Source organism: Scyliorhinus torazame, chromosome 3 (assembly GCF_047496885.1).
Source record: "Scyliorhinus torazame isolate Kashiwa2021f chromosome 3, sScyTor2.1, whole genome shotgun sequence".
Classification (NCBI taxonomy): Eukaryota; Metazoa; Chordata; class Chondrichthyes; order Carcharhiniformes; family Scyliorhinidae; genus Scyliorhinus; species Scyliorhinus torazame.
In genome coordinates this window covers 111,924,227-111,942,215 of record NC_092709.1, presented here as the reverse complement: position 1 = coordinate 111,942,215, position 17,989 = coordinate 111,924,227, and the positions used below count along the sequence as shown (strand labels likewise).

Below are 17,989 nucleotides of genomic sequence, written 5' to 3'. Positions count from 1 at the left end.
GGGGCTGATGTTATGGGGTCCAGAGTCAATGTTGAGGACTCTCAGGGCCATCACTTCTGGTAAGTCTGTCTGCTGGTGGAAGAGGACATGCCAAGACATGGTGATGGAAGTTTCTGGGACATTGGCTGTAATGTGTGACCTTTGAGTATGCCCATCAGGCTGTTGCTTGAATAATCTTGAATAAACCTTTCCCAGTTTTGGCACTGGTGCAAGATGTCAGTAAGAATGGCTGTGCTGGGTCACTCCCCCCCGTATCCACTCACTCCCGCCCCCGTATCCACTCACTCCCGCCCCCGTATCCACTCACTCCCCCCTATCCACTCTCCCCCCCCTATCCACTCTCCCCCCCCTATCCACTCTCCCCCCCTATCCACTCACTCCTCCCCCGTATCCACTCACTCCTCCCCGTATCCACTCACTCCTCCCCGTAGCCACTCACTCCTCCCCCCCGTAGCCACTCACTCCTCCCCCCCGTATCCACTCACTCCTCCCCCCCCGTATCAACTCACTCCTCCTCCTCCCCCATATCCACTCACTCCTCCCCCCCCCCGTATCCACTCACTCCTCCTCCCCCCCCGTATCCACTCACTCACTCCTCCCCCCCCCGTATCCACTCACTCACTCCTCCCCCCCCCCCCGTATCCACTCCCTCCCTCCTCCCGCCCCGTATCCACTCCCTCCCTCCTCCCGCCCCGTATCCGCTCCCTCCCTCCCGCATCCACTCCCTCCCGCCCCGTATCCACTCACTCACTCCTCCTCCCCCCCCGGATCCACTCACTCACTCCTCCACCCCCCGTATCCACTCACTCACTCCTCCCCCCCCCGTATCCACTCCCTCCCGTATCCACTCACTCACTCCTCCCCCCCCCGTATCCACTCACTCACTCCTCCCCCCCCCGTATCCACTCACTCACTCCTCCCCCCCGTATCCACTCCCTCCCCGTATCCACTCCCTCCCGTATCCACTCCCTCCCGTATCCACTCCCTCCCGTATCCACTCCCTCCCGTATCCACTCCCTCCCGTATCCACTCCCTCCCGTATCCACTCCCTCCCGTATCCACTCCCTCCCTCCTCCCGCCCCGTATCCACTCCCTCCCTCCCGCATCCACTCCCTCCCGCCCCGTACCCACTTACTTACCCCTCACCCCCCGTATCCACTCACTCAGCCCTCACCCCGTCGTATCCACCCACTCACCCCCCGTATTCACTCACTCACCCCTCACCCCCCCCCGTATCCACTCACTCACCCCTCACCCCCCCGTATCCACTCACTCACCCCCCCGTATCCACTCACTCCTCACCACCCGTATCCACTCACTCACCCCTCACCATTCGTATCCACTCACTCACCCCTCACCCCCTCGTATCCACTCACTCACCCTTCACCCCCCCGTATCCTCACTCACCCCCCGTATCCACTCACTCACCCCCCCCATATCCACTCACTCACCCCTCACTCCCCCGTATCCACTCACTCACTCACCCCTCCGTATCCACTCACTCACCCCTCACGCCCCCGTATCCACTCACTCACCCCCCGTATCCACTCACTCACCCCCCCGTATCCACCTACTCACCCCCCCATATCCACTCACTCACCCCTCACCCCCCCCGTATCCACTCACTCACCCCTCACCCCCCCCGTATCCACTCACTCACCCCTCACCCCCCGTATCCACTCACTCCTCACCCCCCGTATCCACTCACTTACCCCTCCACCCCGGTATACACTCACTCACTCACCCCCCCGTATCCACTCACTCACCCCTCACCCCCTCGTATCCACTCACTCACCCTTCACCCCTCCGTATCCACTCACTCACCCTCCATCCCCCCGTATCCACTCACTCACCCACCCCCGTATCCACTAACTCACCCCCCGTATCCACTCATTCACCCCCCCGTATCCACTCACTCACCCCTCACTCCCCCGTATCCACTCACTCACTCCTCCACCCCCCGTATCCACTCACTCACTCCCCCCCCGTATCCACTCACTCACCCCTCACCCCCCCGTATCCACTCACTCACCCCTCACCCCCCCGTATCCACTCACTCACCCCTCACCCCCCCGCATCCACTCACTCACCACTCACACCCCCCGTATCCACTCACTCACCCCTCACGCCCCCGTATCCACTCACCCCCCCTATCCACTCATCCCCCCCCCGTATCGACTCCCCCCCGTATCCACTCACTCCCCCCCCAAGTATCCACTCACTCCCCCCCGTATCCACTCACTCCTCCCCCTCCCCCCCGTATTCACTCACTCACCCCCTATATCCACTCACTCACCCCTCACCTCCCCGTATCCACCCACTCACCCCCCGTATCCACCCACTCACCCCTCACCCCCCCCGTATTCACTCACTTACCCCTCACCCCCCGTATCCACTCACTCAGCCCTCACCCCGTCGTATCCACCCACTCACCCCCCGTATTCACTCACTCACCCCTCGCCCCCCGTATCCACTCACTCACCCCTCAACCCCCCGTATCCACTCACTCACCCCTCATCCCCCCCCCGTATCCACTCACTCACCCCTCACCCCCCCCGTATCCACTCACTCACCCCCCCGTATCCACTCACTCCTCACCACCCGTATCCACTCACTCACCCCTCACCACCCGTATCCACTCACTCACCCCTCACCCCCTCGTATCCACTCACTCACCCTTCACCCCCCCGTATCCACTCACTCACCCCCCGTATCCACTCACTCACCCCCCCGTATCCACTCACTCACCCCTCACTCCCCCGTATCCACTCACTCACTCACCCCTCCACCCCCCGTATCCACTCACTCACTCCCCCCCGTATCATTTGACCTAATGCCAGGGGGCTGATGTTATGGGGTCCAGAGTCAATGTTGAGGACTCTCAGGGCCATCACTTCTGGTAAGTCTGTCTGCTGGTGGAAGAGGACATGCCAAGACATGGTGATGGAAGTTTCTGGGACATTGGCTGTAATGTGTGACCTTTGAGTATGCCCATCAGGCTGTTGCTTGAATAATCTTGAATAAACCTTTCCCAGTTTTGGCACTGGTGCAAGATGTCAGTAAGAATGGCTGTGCTGGGTCACTCCCCCCCGTATCCACTCACTCCCGCCCCCGTATCCACTCACTCCCGCCCCCGTATCCACTCACTCCCCCCTATCCACTCTCCCCCCCCTATCCACTCTCCCCCCCCTATCCACTCTCCCCCCCTATCCACTCACTCCTCCCCCGTATCCACTCACTCCTCCCCGTATCCACTCACTCCTCCCCGTAGCCACTCACTCCTCCCCCCCCCGTAGCCACTCACTCCTCCCCCCCGTATCCACTCACTCCTCCCCCCCCGTATCAACTCACTCCTCCTCCTCCCCCATATCCACTCACTCCTCCCCCCCCCGTATCCACTCACTCCTCCTCCCCCCCGTATCCACTCACTCACTCCTCCCCCCCCCGTATCCACTCACTCACTCCTCCCCCCCCCCCGTATCCACTCCCTCCCTCCTCCCGCCCCGTATCCACTCCCTCCCTCCTCCCGCCCCGTATCCGCTCCCTCCCTCCCGCATCCACTCCCTCCCGCCCCGTATCCACTCACTCACTCCTCCTCCCCCCCCGGATCCACTCACTCACTCCTCCACCCCCCGTATCCACTCACTCACTCCTCCCCCCCCCGTATCCACTCCCTCCCGTATCCACTCACTCACTCCTCCCCCCCCCGTATCCACTCACTCACTCCTCCCCCCCCCGTATCCACTCACTCACTCCTCCCCCCCGTATCCACTCCCTCCCCGTATCCACTCCCTCCCGTATCCACTCCCTCCCGTATCCACTCCCTCCCGTATCCACTCCCTCCCGTATCCACTCCCTCCCGTATCCACTCCCTCCCGTATCCACTCCCTCCCTCCTCCCGCCCCGTATCCACTCCCTCCCTCCCGCATCCACTCCCTCCCGCCCCGTACCCACTTACTTACCCCTCACCCCCCGTATCCACTCACTCAGCCCTCACCCCGTCGTATCCACCCACTCACCCCCCGTATTCACTCACTCACCCCTCGCCCCCCCGTATCCACTCACTCACCCCTCAACCCCCCGTATCCACTCTTCATCCCTCATCCCCCCCCCGTATCCACACACTCACCCCTCACCCCCCCGTATCCACTCACTCACCCCCCCCGTATCCACTCACTCCTCACCACCCGTATCCACTCACTCACCCCTCACCACCCGTATCCACTCACTCACCCCTCACCCCCTCGTATCCACTCACTCACCCTTCACCCCCCCGTATCCACTCACTCACCCCCCTTATCCACTCACTCACCCCCCCGTATCCACTCACTCACCCCTCACTCCCCCGTATCCACTCACTCACTCACCCCTCCACCCCCCGTATCCACTCACTCACTCCCCCCCGTATCCACTCACTCACCCCTCACCCCCCCCGTATCCACTCACTCACCCCTCACCCCCCCCGTATCCACTCACTCACCCCTCCGTATGCACTCACTCACCCCTCACGCCCCCGTATCCACTCACTCACCCCTCACGCCCCCGTATCCACTCACTCACCCCCCGTATCCACTCACTCACCCCCCCCATATCCACTCACTCCCCCCTCACCCCCTGTATCCACTCACTCCCCCCTCACCCCCCGTATCCACTCACTCCCCCCTCACCCCCCCGTATCCACTCACTCCCCCCTCACCCCCCGTATCCACTCACTCCCCCCTCACCCCCCGTATCCACTCACTCCCCCCTCACCCCCCGTATCCACTCACTCCCCCCTCACCCCCCGTATCCACTCACTCCCCCCTCACCCCCCGTATCCACTCACTCCCCCCCCTATCCACTCACTCCCCCCCTATCCACTCACTCCCGCCCCCTATCCACTCACTCTCCCCCTATCCACTCACTCTCCCCCTATCCACTCTCCCCCCCTATCCACTCTCCCCCCATCCACTCACTCTCCCCCTATCCACTCACTCTCCCCCCCTATCCACTCTCTCTCCCCCCCTATCCACTCTCCCCCCCTATCCACTCTCCCCCCCTATCCACTCACTCCTCCCCCCCCGTAGCCACTCACTCCCCCCCCCCCCCGTATCCACTCACTCCCCCCCCCCCCCGTATCCACTCACTCCTCCCCGTATCCACTCACTCCTCCTCCTCCCCCCCCGTATCCACTCACTCCTACCCCCCGTATCCACTCACTCCTCCTCCCCCCCCGTATCCACTCACTCACTCCTCCCCCCCCCCCCCGTATCCACTCCCTCCCTCCTCCCGCCCCGTATCCACTCCCTCCCTCCTCCCGCCCCGTATCCGCTCCCTCCCGCCCCGTATCCACTCACTCACTCCTCCTCCCCCCCGTATCCACTCACTCCTCCCCCCCCCCGTATCCACTCACTCACTCCTCCCCCCCCCCGTATCCACTCCCTCCCCCCCGTATCCACTCCCTCCCTCCTCCCCGTATCCACTCCCTCCCTCCTCCCGCCCCGTATCCACTCCCTCCCTCCTCCCGCCCCGTATCCACTCCCTCCCTCCTCCCGCCCCGTATCCACTCCCTCCCTCCCGCCCCGTACCCACTCACTCACCTCCAGCCCTCGCGCCGGGTTCGGCAGTTCCGCACCAATCGCCGACCCGGTGACGTGGAACGCAGGGCGGCGTGTTGGTTCGCGTCAGTGCGTCTGCGTGCGTGCGCCATCTTGGCCGGCTCTGACTGGGATACACGCTCCCGAAGACAAACCGGGCCGGATTTACCCCAAGGAGCAGGCTGCAGATTACACCGGCCGACAGCCGGCCCAGCCTGCCGCCCGTATTCACATTGTCACAGCGAGAGGCCAGGTAACGAAGCGATTAGACGCGGCTGTTCAGTTGCTGGGAGGAATTCCATGTGAGACTGGGCGGTGGGTAAGAGTTTGAGAGAGAGAAAGGCAGGAACGTGGGCATTAGACCGGCTTCGGGCCCATTCCCCCAGATAGGCCGCAGCGGAGTCCAGCTGGGACAATGAGGATAACTTCTGTTCGGGGCACGAAGGAGTATTTCCGAGCATATCTGAGATCTTAATGTTATGCCACCTCCTGGGCAGCAGTTGACACCTCTGTTAAAACAGTTAGTTTTCAGCCCCGCTCTTTAAAATCTGCATAAGTGTAACTTTTTGAATCATATTCCACTGTTTTAGTGTTGGAAGTGATTACTCTCCGTAATTCATAACTCTCATATTTGAAATGTGCATATAATATGGAAGTTTGAATGGGGTAAACCGAATCCTAACCTTTTAATCGATGGAAGGGTTAGTGGCTTCGTCATTCAGCTTTTCACTTGTTAACTTGTCCAAAATACTAATACTTCTGATAAATGTATTTCAAGCTTGCTGACAGTACCTCTTTTTTAGTTCTAATAAATCTACGAAACTGCAACGTTTATGTTCATATTTCTGGTACTAAAATGCAGTATAAAAGATGCAAATATTTAAATACACAAAATTGCTTACTCATACCATGTTGAATTGTGACTTTTGTTGAAATTAGTTGAAAATAATTTTGCTGAAAGGAAAGCAGTGATACCGATTCATTTCAATTTTGCTTGGGTTCCTTGATGCCACACTTCATCTAGCTGCCTTCATGTCAGGGGCAGTCACCCTCCCCATACCTTTTTGAATTCAGCTCCTTTGACTGGACCAAGGCTGTAATGAGGTCTGCTGAATAGCCCTGCTGGAACCCAAATTAAGCATCGGCGAGCAGATTATTGCTGCGTAAATACTGTTTATGACCGCCTTCCATTACTTATCTAATGATAGAGCTTAGACCGATGAGCAGTGGACTGAATTGGATTTGTCGTACTTTTTGTGGACAGGACATACCTGTCGGATAGTGTTTTAGCTGTATTTGAACAGCATGGCTGGGGTGCGGCTAGTTCTGGAGTCAAGTCTTCAGTACGATAGCTGGGATGTTGTAGGGGCCCATAACCTTTGCCCTATTTAGTGTCTTCAGCCATTTCTTGATACGCTGTGAAGTGAATCCAAATGACTGAAGGCGGCCACCTGTAATTTCAGGAAAAGGCCATGATAGATCACCCAGTCACCCCATCTGGCTGAAGGTGGTTGCAAATGCTTCAGCCTAGTCTTTTTCATGTGCTGAGCTTCCCCATCGTTGAGGATTGGGATATTTGTGGAGCCTCCTGTTCTGATTTGTTGACTGGATGTGGCAGTACTGCAAAGCTTTGACCTGACCTGTTAGTTGTGGGATTGCTTAGCTCTGTCGCATACGACTTCATGAATGTGGTCCTTTGTAGCTTCACCAGGTTGGCACCTCATTTTTGTGCATGCCTTTTGGCATGCTCCCCTGTACTGCTCAGTGAAGCAGGATTGACCCCTTTACTTAATGGTGGAATGTTGGCCTTTAGCTTACAGATTGTGGTTGAATACAATTCTGTTGATGGATGTCCAGTTTTGAGCTGTTAAATCTGTTCTGAATCCATTCTCTTTAGCATAATCGTAGTGTTGCCCAACACAGTAGACTGTATCCTTTATGTGAATACCAGACTTCGCCTCGGCAAGGACTGTGTTGTGGTCACTCCTAACAATACTGTCATGGACAAATGCATCTGTGAGAGCTAAGTTGGCAAGGGGCGGCCAAGTAAGTTTTTTCTTTCCCCCATCTCTCTTCTCCCCCACCCCCCACACCCCCCACCTCTTGTTGTTGCCTTCCCCGCATGCCCGGCCTGGCAGATTCTCCTAACAGGTCTCGACCAGCTTAGACAGTAGCCGTGATACCAAGACACTCTTAGTGATGGACATTATACTCATCTACATTTTTGTTACTCAGAATTTCTTCCAAGAGATGTTAAACATGGAGGATTACTGATTCATTAGCTGAGAAGGTAGTAAGTGGTAATAGGCAGGAGGCTGCTTGTCCATGTTTGACCTAATGCCAGGGGGCTGATGTTATGGGGTCCAGAGTCAATGTTGAGGACTCTCAGGGCCATCACTTCTGGTAAGTCTGTCTGCTGGTGGAAGAGGACATGCCAAGACATGGTGATGGAAGTTACTGGGACATTGGCTGTAATGTGTGACCTTTGAGTATGCCCATCAGGCTGTTTCTTGAATAATCTTGAATAAACCTTTCCCAGTTTTGGCACTGGTGCAAGATGTCAGTAAGAATGGCTGTGCTGGGTCAGATGGATAGGATGTGCCTTTGTTGTTTCTGTTGCCTAGGTCAATGCTGGGTGGTCCGCCCTGCTTTATCTTTATTCAACTTTTCTTTCATGGTTTGACAAAATTGAATGGCTTGGTGGGGCATCTCAGAGGGCAGTTAAGACCCAACACATTACGATGTGTGTGCCATGTAGGCCAGACCAGGTAAGGATGGCGGATTTCCTTCCTTGAAGGGCATTGGTAACCGGATTGGTTTTAAGACAGTTTGGTAGTTTCATGATTGTGAGGATTGATGACTTTTTATTCCAGATTTATGAATTAATTGAATTTATATTCTGCCAGCCTCCGTAATGGGATGAACCTGGAGCATTCGTTAGGGATTCTGAATTATTAGCCCAGTAGCATTATCACTATGCTATCATACCGTTGTTACTTGCTGCCTTGTTTTTAAAAGTAGTATTTCTTTATACATTATTTATATTCAATAACTCAACCAATGTATTTATACAAAAAAAATCAACAGATCTCATTTATGAAAGTGCAAATTACAACAAATTGTGCTAGGGCAATTTCAGTTGTAAAAAATTGCTATGGTGCCTCTAACAGAAGAATATTTTCAACATGCTCCATTATTAACTTCAATATAAGGGCGGCATGGTGGTGCAGTGATTAGTACTGCTGTCTCACGACGCCGAGGACCTGGGTTCGATCCTGGCCCCGGGTCACTGTCCATGTGGAGTTTGCACATTCTCCCCATTTCTGCATGGGTCTCACCCCCACTGCCCAAAAAAAGATATGTAGGGTAGGTGAATTGGCCATGCTAAATTGCCCCTTAATTGGGAAAAGAGAATTGGGTACTCCAAATTTATTTTAAAAAATAACTTTTATGTATCTGGATATGCTTACTTACTGCCTTCTGTTGACAGACTTTATACTTTAGATTACACAGACTATACAGCATGGAAACAGACCATTCGGCCCAACAAGTTCAGACGGGCGCTTCACTCAAGCCTCCGCCCAACTTTTATCCTGTATATCTATCATCGGAACCCTCTATTCCCTTCTCCCTCATATGCTTGTCTATTTTCTCAAATTTATTGGTACGATTCGCTTCAAACACTCCCTGTGGTTGCACGTTCCACGTTACCACTCGTTGGGTGAAGAAAGTTCTTCTGAATTCCCATTTGAATTGGTGACTATCTTCTAGCGATAGTTATGCTCATCCCCACAAGAGGGAACATTTTCTGTACCACTCTATCAAAACCTTTGATCACTTTAAAGACCTCAATTGGGTCATCCCACATCCTCCTTTGTTAAAGAAAGGAGAGTTCCCATCCTCTCAATCCTTTCCTGACATGTATACACTCTCATTTCTGGTAGAATTCTTGTATATCTGCTCTGCACTCTCTCCAATGCCTTTATATCCTATTTATAACATTTGTTGAACTGCATTTGCTAATTATTTGCAAATTTATTATGTCCTCTTGTAAATTTGTTCCAGTCTTCCTCAGTATTGTTTATTCCTTCCAGTCTAGTGTGATCCAGAAGTTTAGAAATTGTGTTTTCAATTTCAAAATCATAAAAAAGAGTATAGCCCCGGAGAGGGGGGGGCATGCCTGAGCAGTACCCTGGCACTGCCCCCTTGCACAAGATGGCACTGCATGACAACCTGTGCCAGGGGGCAGTGCCTACATGCCCCATGGGGAGCTGGTGCATTAGGACACCGGGGGGTGGGGGGCGCAGTGCCAGCTGTACTTCAGCAGTGTTGGTGGGGAGGTGGGCTTGGTATATGCTGGAAAGGATTGACGGGGTTCGGGGGTAGGTTGCAATACCTCTGTGATGGGGGCTGGGGAGCATTAGGCAGTCGTGCTAATTGGAGCACCCTTTAAAGCTTAGGCCCTGTCCCGTCAGAGTGATGTCCACTCATTTTCCTTTTAACTGCGGCTCAATATTTGGAGCAATAACTGGTCTGTGTTACAGGAGAGTTACACACCAGTTTGCAGTCTGAGACTATAAGACTCTAAGCAGAAGTCGGCTCCTCGGCCCATCCAGTCTGCTCGGCCATTCATTGAGATCGTGACTGATCTCATAATCCTCAACTCGACAAGCCTGACACTTTGCCAAATTCGCTATTGACTTAAAGTGTTTGTAATTGACAAATAGATGGGTTGGACAGATTGCACTACAAAATAATGCAATTTCAAAATGTATACATAGACCTAGATTATCACAACGTTGTAAATTAATCCTGCTGGCATGCAAGATGCTAAGATTTGTATTAAATATTGAACCAATTTTTGAAAAAGCTCAAATTGGCATGTCCAGTTAGCTTTTGTTAAACCAGAAAATGCCTCTTGCTGGTTTTCTGCATCTTCAAAATTATGCATTATTTATGGAAATTTTAACAACATGTTTAGTTATTAACAATGCACACCAGTATAATCTTGCCTTGAAACTGGTTCTGATTAACAATTTTCTTTCAGACCCTATGTTCTGTCTGGCATGATATGAAGTATTCTTTGCCAAGATATAAACTCTTTGAGGCAATATGGCAGATAAACTAACCAGAATTGCCATCGTCAGCCATGACAAGTGCAAGCCCAAGAAATGCCGTCAAGAATGCAAGAAAAGCTGCCCGGTGGTTCGAATGGGTAAGTTTTTTTTTATTGCATTGTTGTACATTAATTATAAGAAAAATAAACTTGTGCAAAATGTAAGCTATGTGTAATAATTCTCTGGAATTTATTGGCACTGTACACCTGGCTACATGGTAAAAGAGATCAATTTGTATCCCTTGAAAATTTTGTTCAGTGCATTCATAATGTGTTAAGGAACATCTCCATGCAATTTTTAAAGAATTGTTGGTGAGCACTAAAAGCAGCACAGATCAATGCGGTATAAACACATTTTACCTCGAACAAGGACTACTTGTATTTATATAGCACCTTCTATGTAATGAAACATCTCAATATTCCTGACAAGAATATTATAAATCAAAAATTGATACAGAACCACCACATAAGGCAATATTTAGGCAGATGACCAAAGGTTTCGTCAGAAAGTTGGATACTGCCAGCGAGAGAAGAGGAGTGGGGGAAGTGAGAGCAACCTCAGGGTAAGGACCAGCAGCGGGGAAAGAAAGAGAGACAGACAGATGGCTCGAGGAAAGAAAAACACCAAGGCGAAGGGACAGCGAGACGCAAGCAGCAGCAGCAGTGAGGGAAAGGTGCATGAGCGGTGGATGCGCAGGCAGGCGGCTCCACAAGACGAGACGGAGGTACAGGCGAGCCTGAAAGGGAAAATGATGGCGGACCAAGCAGCGGAGCGTGTGCAGGACGCAGTGACCAGCATAAAGGAGGTGCTCTGGTCGGAGCTTCAAGCAATGATGAAGGAGATGACGCACAAAATGCAGCAGACCATCGAAGGCCTGGAAAGGGAAGTGAAGGCACAGAAAAAGAATCGATTCTAGAGTTGGAAAGGGCCGCCTCGGACCAGAGCGACAGGGTGATAACCCTAGAAGCTGAGGTCAAAAGGTTAGTAACGGCCCTGGGGAGCCTAAGAGGGAAAGTGGAGGAGCAGGAAAATAGGTCCAGACGGCAGAACGTTAAAATAGTGGGTCTGCCAGAGGGGATAGAGGGCAGAGACCCAACAGGCTACATCATCCAAATGATGGGCAAGCTAGTGGGAAAGGAGGTATTCCCAAACCCACCAGAAATAGGCAGAGCGCACAGGTCGCTCCGACCCAAGCCCAAAGCCGGGGACCAGCCGAGAGCAATTATTGCGAAGCTGCTCCGGTTCCGAGACCGGGAGAGAATCCTAAAGTGGGCCCAGCAAATGAAACAGAGCACATTGGAAGGGAAGACCATAAGGGTGTATCAGGACACTGGGGCGGACCTGGCCAAAAAAAGGGCTGCATTCAACAACGCGAAACCAGCACTGCACAAAAGTAAAGTAAAATTTGGGATGTTATTCCCGGCCAAACTCTGGGTAACATTTGAGGGGAAAGAGCTGTACTTCCAACACCCCAGCGGCGGCTGATGAGTTTGTTTGAGCGAATAAGCTGGGGGAGGGGCACATGCAATCGCAATGAAAGAGATGGGGACAGAAAAGGAAGGGAAAACTAGAACAAAGAGCGGAGGACAGACTGCAAACAAGGACAATGGACTCATGAACTGTGCACATGTGTTTTATGCCTTGCGCAGGACTGTGCTGTCTCCTTTCAGAGCTTGTCTCCTCTCTCAATGCTATGGGAGGGAGTGGAGCGAGGGAAATGAGGGTGAGAAAAGCAAACAGGAGGGCGAGACAAGGGCCAGTAGGAGAAAGGTTAAACAGGGCCAGAACTGGGCGAATACTGGGAGGAGGATTGGATTGGATTTGTTTATTGTCACGTGTTATGAGGTACAGTGAAAAGTATTTTTCTGCGAGCAGCTCAACAGATCATTAAGTACATGAGAAGAAAAGGGAATAAAAGAAAATACATAATAGGGCAACACAACATATATGATGTAACTACATAAGCACTGGCATCGGATGAAGCATACGGTGTAGTGCTAATGAGGTCAGTCCATAAGAGGGTCATTTAGGAGTCTGGTGACTGGGGAAGAAGCTGTTTTTGAGTCTGTTCGTGCATGTTCTCAGACTTCTGTATCTCATACCCGATGGAAGAAGTTGTCATAGTTTTCATAGAATTTACAGTGCAGAAGGAGGCCATTCGGCTCATCGAGTCTACACCGACTCTTGGGAAGAGCACCCCACCCACGGTCGACATCTCCACCCTATCCCCATAACCCAGTAACCCCACCCAACAATAAGGGCAATTTTGGACACTAAGGGCAATTTATCATGCCCAATCCACCTAACCTGCACATCTTTGGACTGTGGGAGGAAACCGGAGCACCCGGAGGAAACCCATGCACACACTGGGAGGATGTGCAGACTCCCCCGCACAGACAGTGACCCAAGCCGGAATCGAACCTGGGACCCTGGAGCTGTGAAGCAATTGTGCTATCCACAATGCTACCGTGCTGCCCAGAGTGAGTAAGCCGGGTGGGAGGGATCTTTGATTATGCTGCCCGCTTTCCCCAGGCAGCGGGAGGTGTAGATGGAGCCAATGGATGGGAGGCAGGTTTGTGTGATGGACTGGGCGGTGTACACGACTCTCTGAAGTTTTGTGCGGTCCTGGGCCGAGCAGTTGCCATACCAGGCTGTGATGCAGCCCGATAGGATGCTTTCTATGGTGCATCTGTAAAAGTTGGTAAGGGTTAATGTGGACATGCCAAATTTCCTTAGTTTCCTGAGGAAGTATAGGCGCTGTTGTGCTTTCTTGGTGGTAGCGTCGACGTGGGTGGACCAGGACAGATTTTTGGAGATGTGCACCCCTAGGAATTTGAAACTGCTAACCATCTCCACCTCGGCCCCGTTGATGCTGACAGGGGTGTGTACAGTACTTTGCTTCCTGAAGTCAATGACCAGCTCTTTAGTTTTGCTAGAATTGAGGGAGAGATTGTTGTCGCTACACCACTCCACTAGATTCTCATTCTCCCTCCTGTATTCGGACTCGTCGTTATTCGAGATCCGGCCCACTATGGTCGTATCGTCAGCAAACTTGTAAATGGAGTTGGAACCAAGTTTTGCCATGCAGTCGTGTGTGTACAGGGAGTAGAGTAGGGGGCTAAGTACGCAGCCTTGCGGGGCGCCGGTGTTGAGGACTATTGTGGAGGAGGTGTTGTTGTTCATTCTTACTGATTGTGGTCTGTTGGTCAGAAAATCGAGGATCCAGTTGCAGAGTGGGGAGCCAAGTCCTAGGTTTTGGAGCTTTGATATGAGCTTGGCTGGGATTATGGTGTTGAAGGCGGAGCTGTAGTCAATAAATAGGAGTCTGATGTAGGAGTCTTTGTTTTCGAGATGCTCTAGGGATGAGTGTAGGGCCAGGGAAATGGTATCTGATGTGGACCGGTTGCAGCGGTATGCGAATTGCAGTGGATCAAGGCGTTCTGGGAGTATGGAGGTGATGCGCTTCATGATCAACCTCTTGAAGCACTTCATTATGACTGGAGTCAGGGCCACTGGTCGGTAGTCATTGAGGCACGTTGCCTGGTTCTTCTTTGGTACCGGTATGATGGTGGTCTTCTTGAAGCAGGTGGGGACCTTGGAGTGGAGTAGGAACGGGTTAAAGATGTCCGCGAATACCTCTGCCAGCTGGTCCGCGCAGGCTCTGAGTGCACGACCAGGGATCCCATCCGGGCCCGTCTCCTTCCGAGGGTTCACGTTCAGTAAGGCCAATCTGACTTCGGAAGCTGTGATGGTGGGTATGGGTGAATTATGGGCTGCTGGGGCACTCAACAGCAGATTGTTGGTTACCTGCTCGAACCGAGCATAGAATGCATTGAGTTCATCGGGGAGGGGTGCGCTGCTGCCAGAGATACTGTTCGGCTTCGCTTTGTAGCCCGTCATGTTGTTTAGTCCTTGCCACAACCGCCGAGAGTCTGTGACTCTAGCTTGGTTTGATATTCTCTCTTGGCATCTCGGATGGCTTTGCGGAGGTCGTACCTGGATTTCTTGTATAGGTCAGAGTCGTCTGCCTTGAACGCCTCAGATCTGTCCTTCAGTAGGGAGTCAATCTCGCGATTGAGCCATGGTTTCTGGTTGGGGAACGCACGTACTGCTTTCTTTGGCACGCAGTCGTCCACACATTTGCTGATGAAGTCTGTGACGGTGGTGGCATACTCATTTAAGTTGGTCGCTGAGTTCTTAAATATGGACCAGTCCACTGTCTCTAAACAGTCACGTAAGAGCTCTTCTGTCTCCTCGGACCAGCACTGCACAACCTTCTTAGCTGGATTCTCCCGCTTGAGTTTCTGCTTGTATGCCGGGAGAAGGAGCACCGTCTTATGGTCTGATTTCCCAAAGTACGGTCAGGGGATGGAACGGTAAGCGCCCTTGATTTTTGAGTAGCAGTGGTCAAGAGTGTTGTCGCCTCTGCTGGGACAGGAGATGTGCTGGTGGAATTTTGGCAGTACACTCTTGAGGTTGGCCTTGTTGAAGTCTCCGGCCACGATGAACAAGGCCTCCGGGTGTTCTGTTTCGTAGTTGTTTGTTACTGTGTATAGTTCGTCCAGCGCCTTACTCACTTCTGCTTGGGGTAGGATGTAGACCGCCGTGATGATGGCTGAAGTGAACTCACGTGGAAGATAATATGGGCGGCACTTCACGGTCAGGTATTCCAGGTCTGGGGTGCAGTAGGTCACCAGAGTCGCCATATCCAAGCACCAGGAGGAGTTGATGAGGAGGCAAACCCCTCCACCCTTCGCTTTGCCTGATGATGCCGTGCGGTCCGCCCGGTGAATTGAGAAGCCTTCAGGTTGTATGGCACAGTCCGGTGAGGCGGGGGTGAGCCATGTCTCTGTGAAACAGAGCACACAGCAGTCTCTTGCTTCCCTCTAAGAGGTAAGTCTGGCCACCATACTGGCGAGGAGGGCCAGCACGGGAGGGCAGGAAGGAAGGAGGGGGAGCGCCTGGCACAAGGAGGTGAGAGGGGGTCAGAAGTGTGTGTGGGGGGGGGGAGGGGAAACAAAGGGACATGGGCTAGAGGGGGGAGAGAGAACAAAAGAGAAGCAAAGAGAAGGGTGAGATAGTGAAGCAGTACAGACATAGGCCTTGGCGGGCATGGAGCAGGGCGAGGAACCAAGAGGGTGCCGCAAACAGCCACTCGAGAGGGCATCAGGGCGGAGGGAGATCCTGGAGCGCACGCGTGGCGTACAAACAGCTTGTGGCCACATTGGATGCCCCCTGAACAAAGGGTAACCCCGAGCGCTGGGGCCCGACCCCATGGTGAGAGCGGCGACCCTGGCCATTTTGGACGGCCCCCTAGCAAAGGGAAACCCTGGAGTGTAGGGGCGCGTCCACCAGGTAAGTATGGGTGATCCCACAGGACCAGAGTGTCAGAAACCCCCCACCAGGATTGTTACCTGGAATGTAAGGGAACTCAACGGCCCAGTGAAAAGATCCAGAGTGTTCGCCCGCCTAAAAGCAGACATAATCTACCGACAAGAGACGCACCTGAGGGAGAAGGACCGACTGCTGGTAAGGAAGGGCTGGGTGGGACAGACGTACCACTTATGCTACGGGACGAGTGCTCGGGGAGTAGCAATATTAATTAGCAAAAGGACGAGGTTTACGGGAACCAAGACAGTTAGGGGGAAGGCACGTCATGGTCAGCGGTGTCCTGGAAGGGGCACGTGTCGTACTGGTAAATGTGTATGCTCCCAACTGGGACGACTCCGAAGACCATGGCAGAAATCCCCGACCTTGACACACACCGACTGATTATGGGGGGCGACTTTAACTGCATGCTGGACCCACTGATTGACCGATCAAACCCCAGAACGGGGAAAAAGTCTGGCATGGCTAGGGAGCTAGGGGCCTTCATGGAACAGGTGGACCCATGGAGGTTCCTGCACCCGGGAGAAAAGGATTTCTCGTTCTTTTCACAGGTGCACAAGGTATACACCCGTATCGACTTCTTTGCAGTGGGGAAATCGGTGCTTCCAGCGATCACGGGAACGGACTACTCCGCGATTGTTATCTCTGAACACGCGTCACATTATATGGATGTGAGGTTGGAGACAGGCCGGGCCCAGCGCCCCACATGGAGGCTGGACACGGACCTCCTGGCCGACGAGGCTTTCTGCCAAAATGTATCGCAAGCCATAGGCAATTACGTCAGTAACAATCAAAACGGGAAGGTCTCACCCACCACGTTTTGGGAGGCACTGAAGGCCGTGACCAGAGGAGAGATCATAGCCTACAAGGCAAGCAGAGATAGGGAAGAGAGGGTGGTCAGGCAACAGCTAGTGGACTCCATTCTGTAAGTCGATAGAAAGTACTCCGAGGCCCCGACCGTAGGACTGCTGGCGGAGAGGAAAAAGCTGCAAATGGACTTTAACCTGCTATCCACTAGGAAACCAGTGTACCAATTCCGCCAGACACATGGGACCTTCTACGAACACCGAGACAAGGCTGGCTGCCTATTGGCTCACCCGCTGAGAAAGCAGGCAGCCACGAGGGAAATAGCGCTGTTTAAGGATTGCAAGGATACCTCATTCTGGGGTAGGTGGGACCTCTACAAACGGGGGGGTACCAATATCCTGGGGGGGGGGGGGGGGGGAATTTGCTAATGCTCTTCGGGAGGGTTTAAACTAGTTCAGCAGGGGATTGGGAACCTGAATTGTAGCTCCAGTATACAGGAGGTTGAGATTAGTGAGGTCATGAGTAAGGTTTCAAAGTTGCAGGAGTGTACTGGCAGGCAGGAAGGTGGTTTAAAGTGTGTCTTCAATGCCAGGAGCATCCGGAATAAAGTGGGTGAACTTGCGGCATGGGTTGGTACCTGGGACTTCGATGTTGTGGCCATTTCGGAGACATGGAGAGAGCAGGGACAGGAATGGTTGTTGCAGGTGCCGGGGCTTAGATATTTCAGTAAGCTCAGGGAAGGTGGTAAAAGAGGGGGAGGGGTGGCATTGTTAGCCAAGGACAGTATTACGGTGGCAGAAAGGACGTTTGATGAGGACTCGTCTACTGAGGTAGTATGGGCTGAGGTTAGAAACAGGAAAGGAGAGGTCACCCTGTTAGGGGTTTTCTATAGGCCTCCGGAAAGTTCCAGAGATGTAGAGGAAAGGATTGCAAAGCTGATTCAGGATAGGAGCGAAAGCACCAGGGTAGTTGTTATGGGGGACTTTAACTTTCCAAATATTGACTGGAAACGCTATAGTTCGAGTACGTTAGATGGGTCCGTTTTTGTCCAATGTGAGCAGGAGGGTTTCCTGACACAGTATGTAGATAGGCCAACGAGAG

The 17,989-nt window shown here is 53.0% G+C and overlaps 2 protein-coding genes across 2 annotated transcripts in view; one reads left to right on the top strand and one right to left on the bottom strand.

Annotated features, from left to right (window-relative positions):
* The window catches only part of anapc10 (anaphase promoting complex subunit 10), an 89,487-nt gene extending 83,826 nt beyond the window's left edge, over positions 1-5,661 (bottom strand). Inside the window, exon 1 of the mRNA XM_072496131.1 lies at positions 5,580-5,661. The gene's annotated coding sequence lies outside the window, so the exon portion shown is untranslated. The remainder of the gene's footprint in view (positions 1-5,579) is intronic.
* Positions 5,660-17,989, top strand: part of abce1 (ATP-binding cassette, sub-family E (OABP), member 1) — a 113,228-nt gene continuing 100,898 nt past the window's right edge. The window contains exons 1-2 of the mRNA XM_072496130.1: positions 5,660-5,829; positions 10,624-10,791. Of these exons, the coding sequence (XP_072352231.1) occupies positions 10,689-10,791 (103 nt within the window). The 5' untranslated portion in view covers positions 5,660-5,829; positions 10,624-10,688. The remainder of the gene's footprint in view (positions 5,830-10,623; positions 10,792-17,989) is intronic.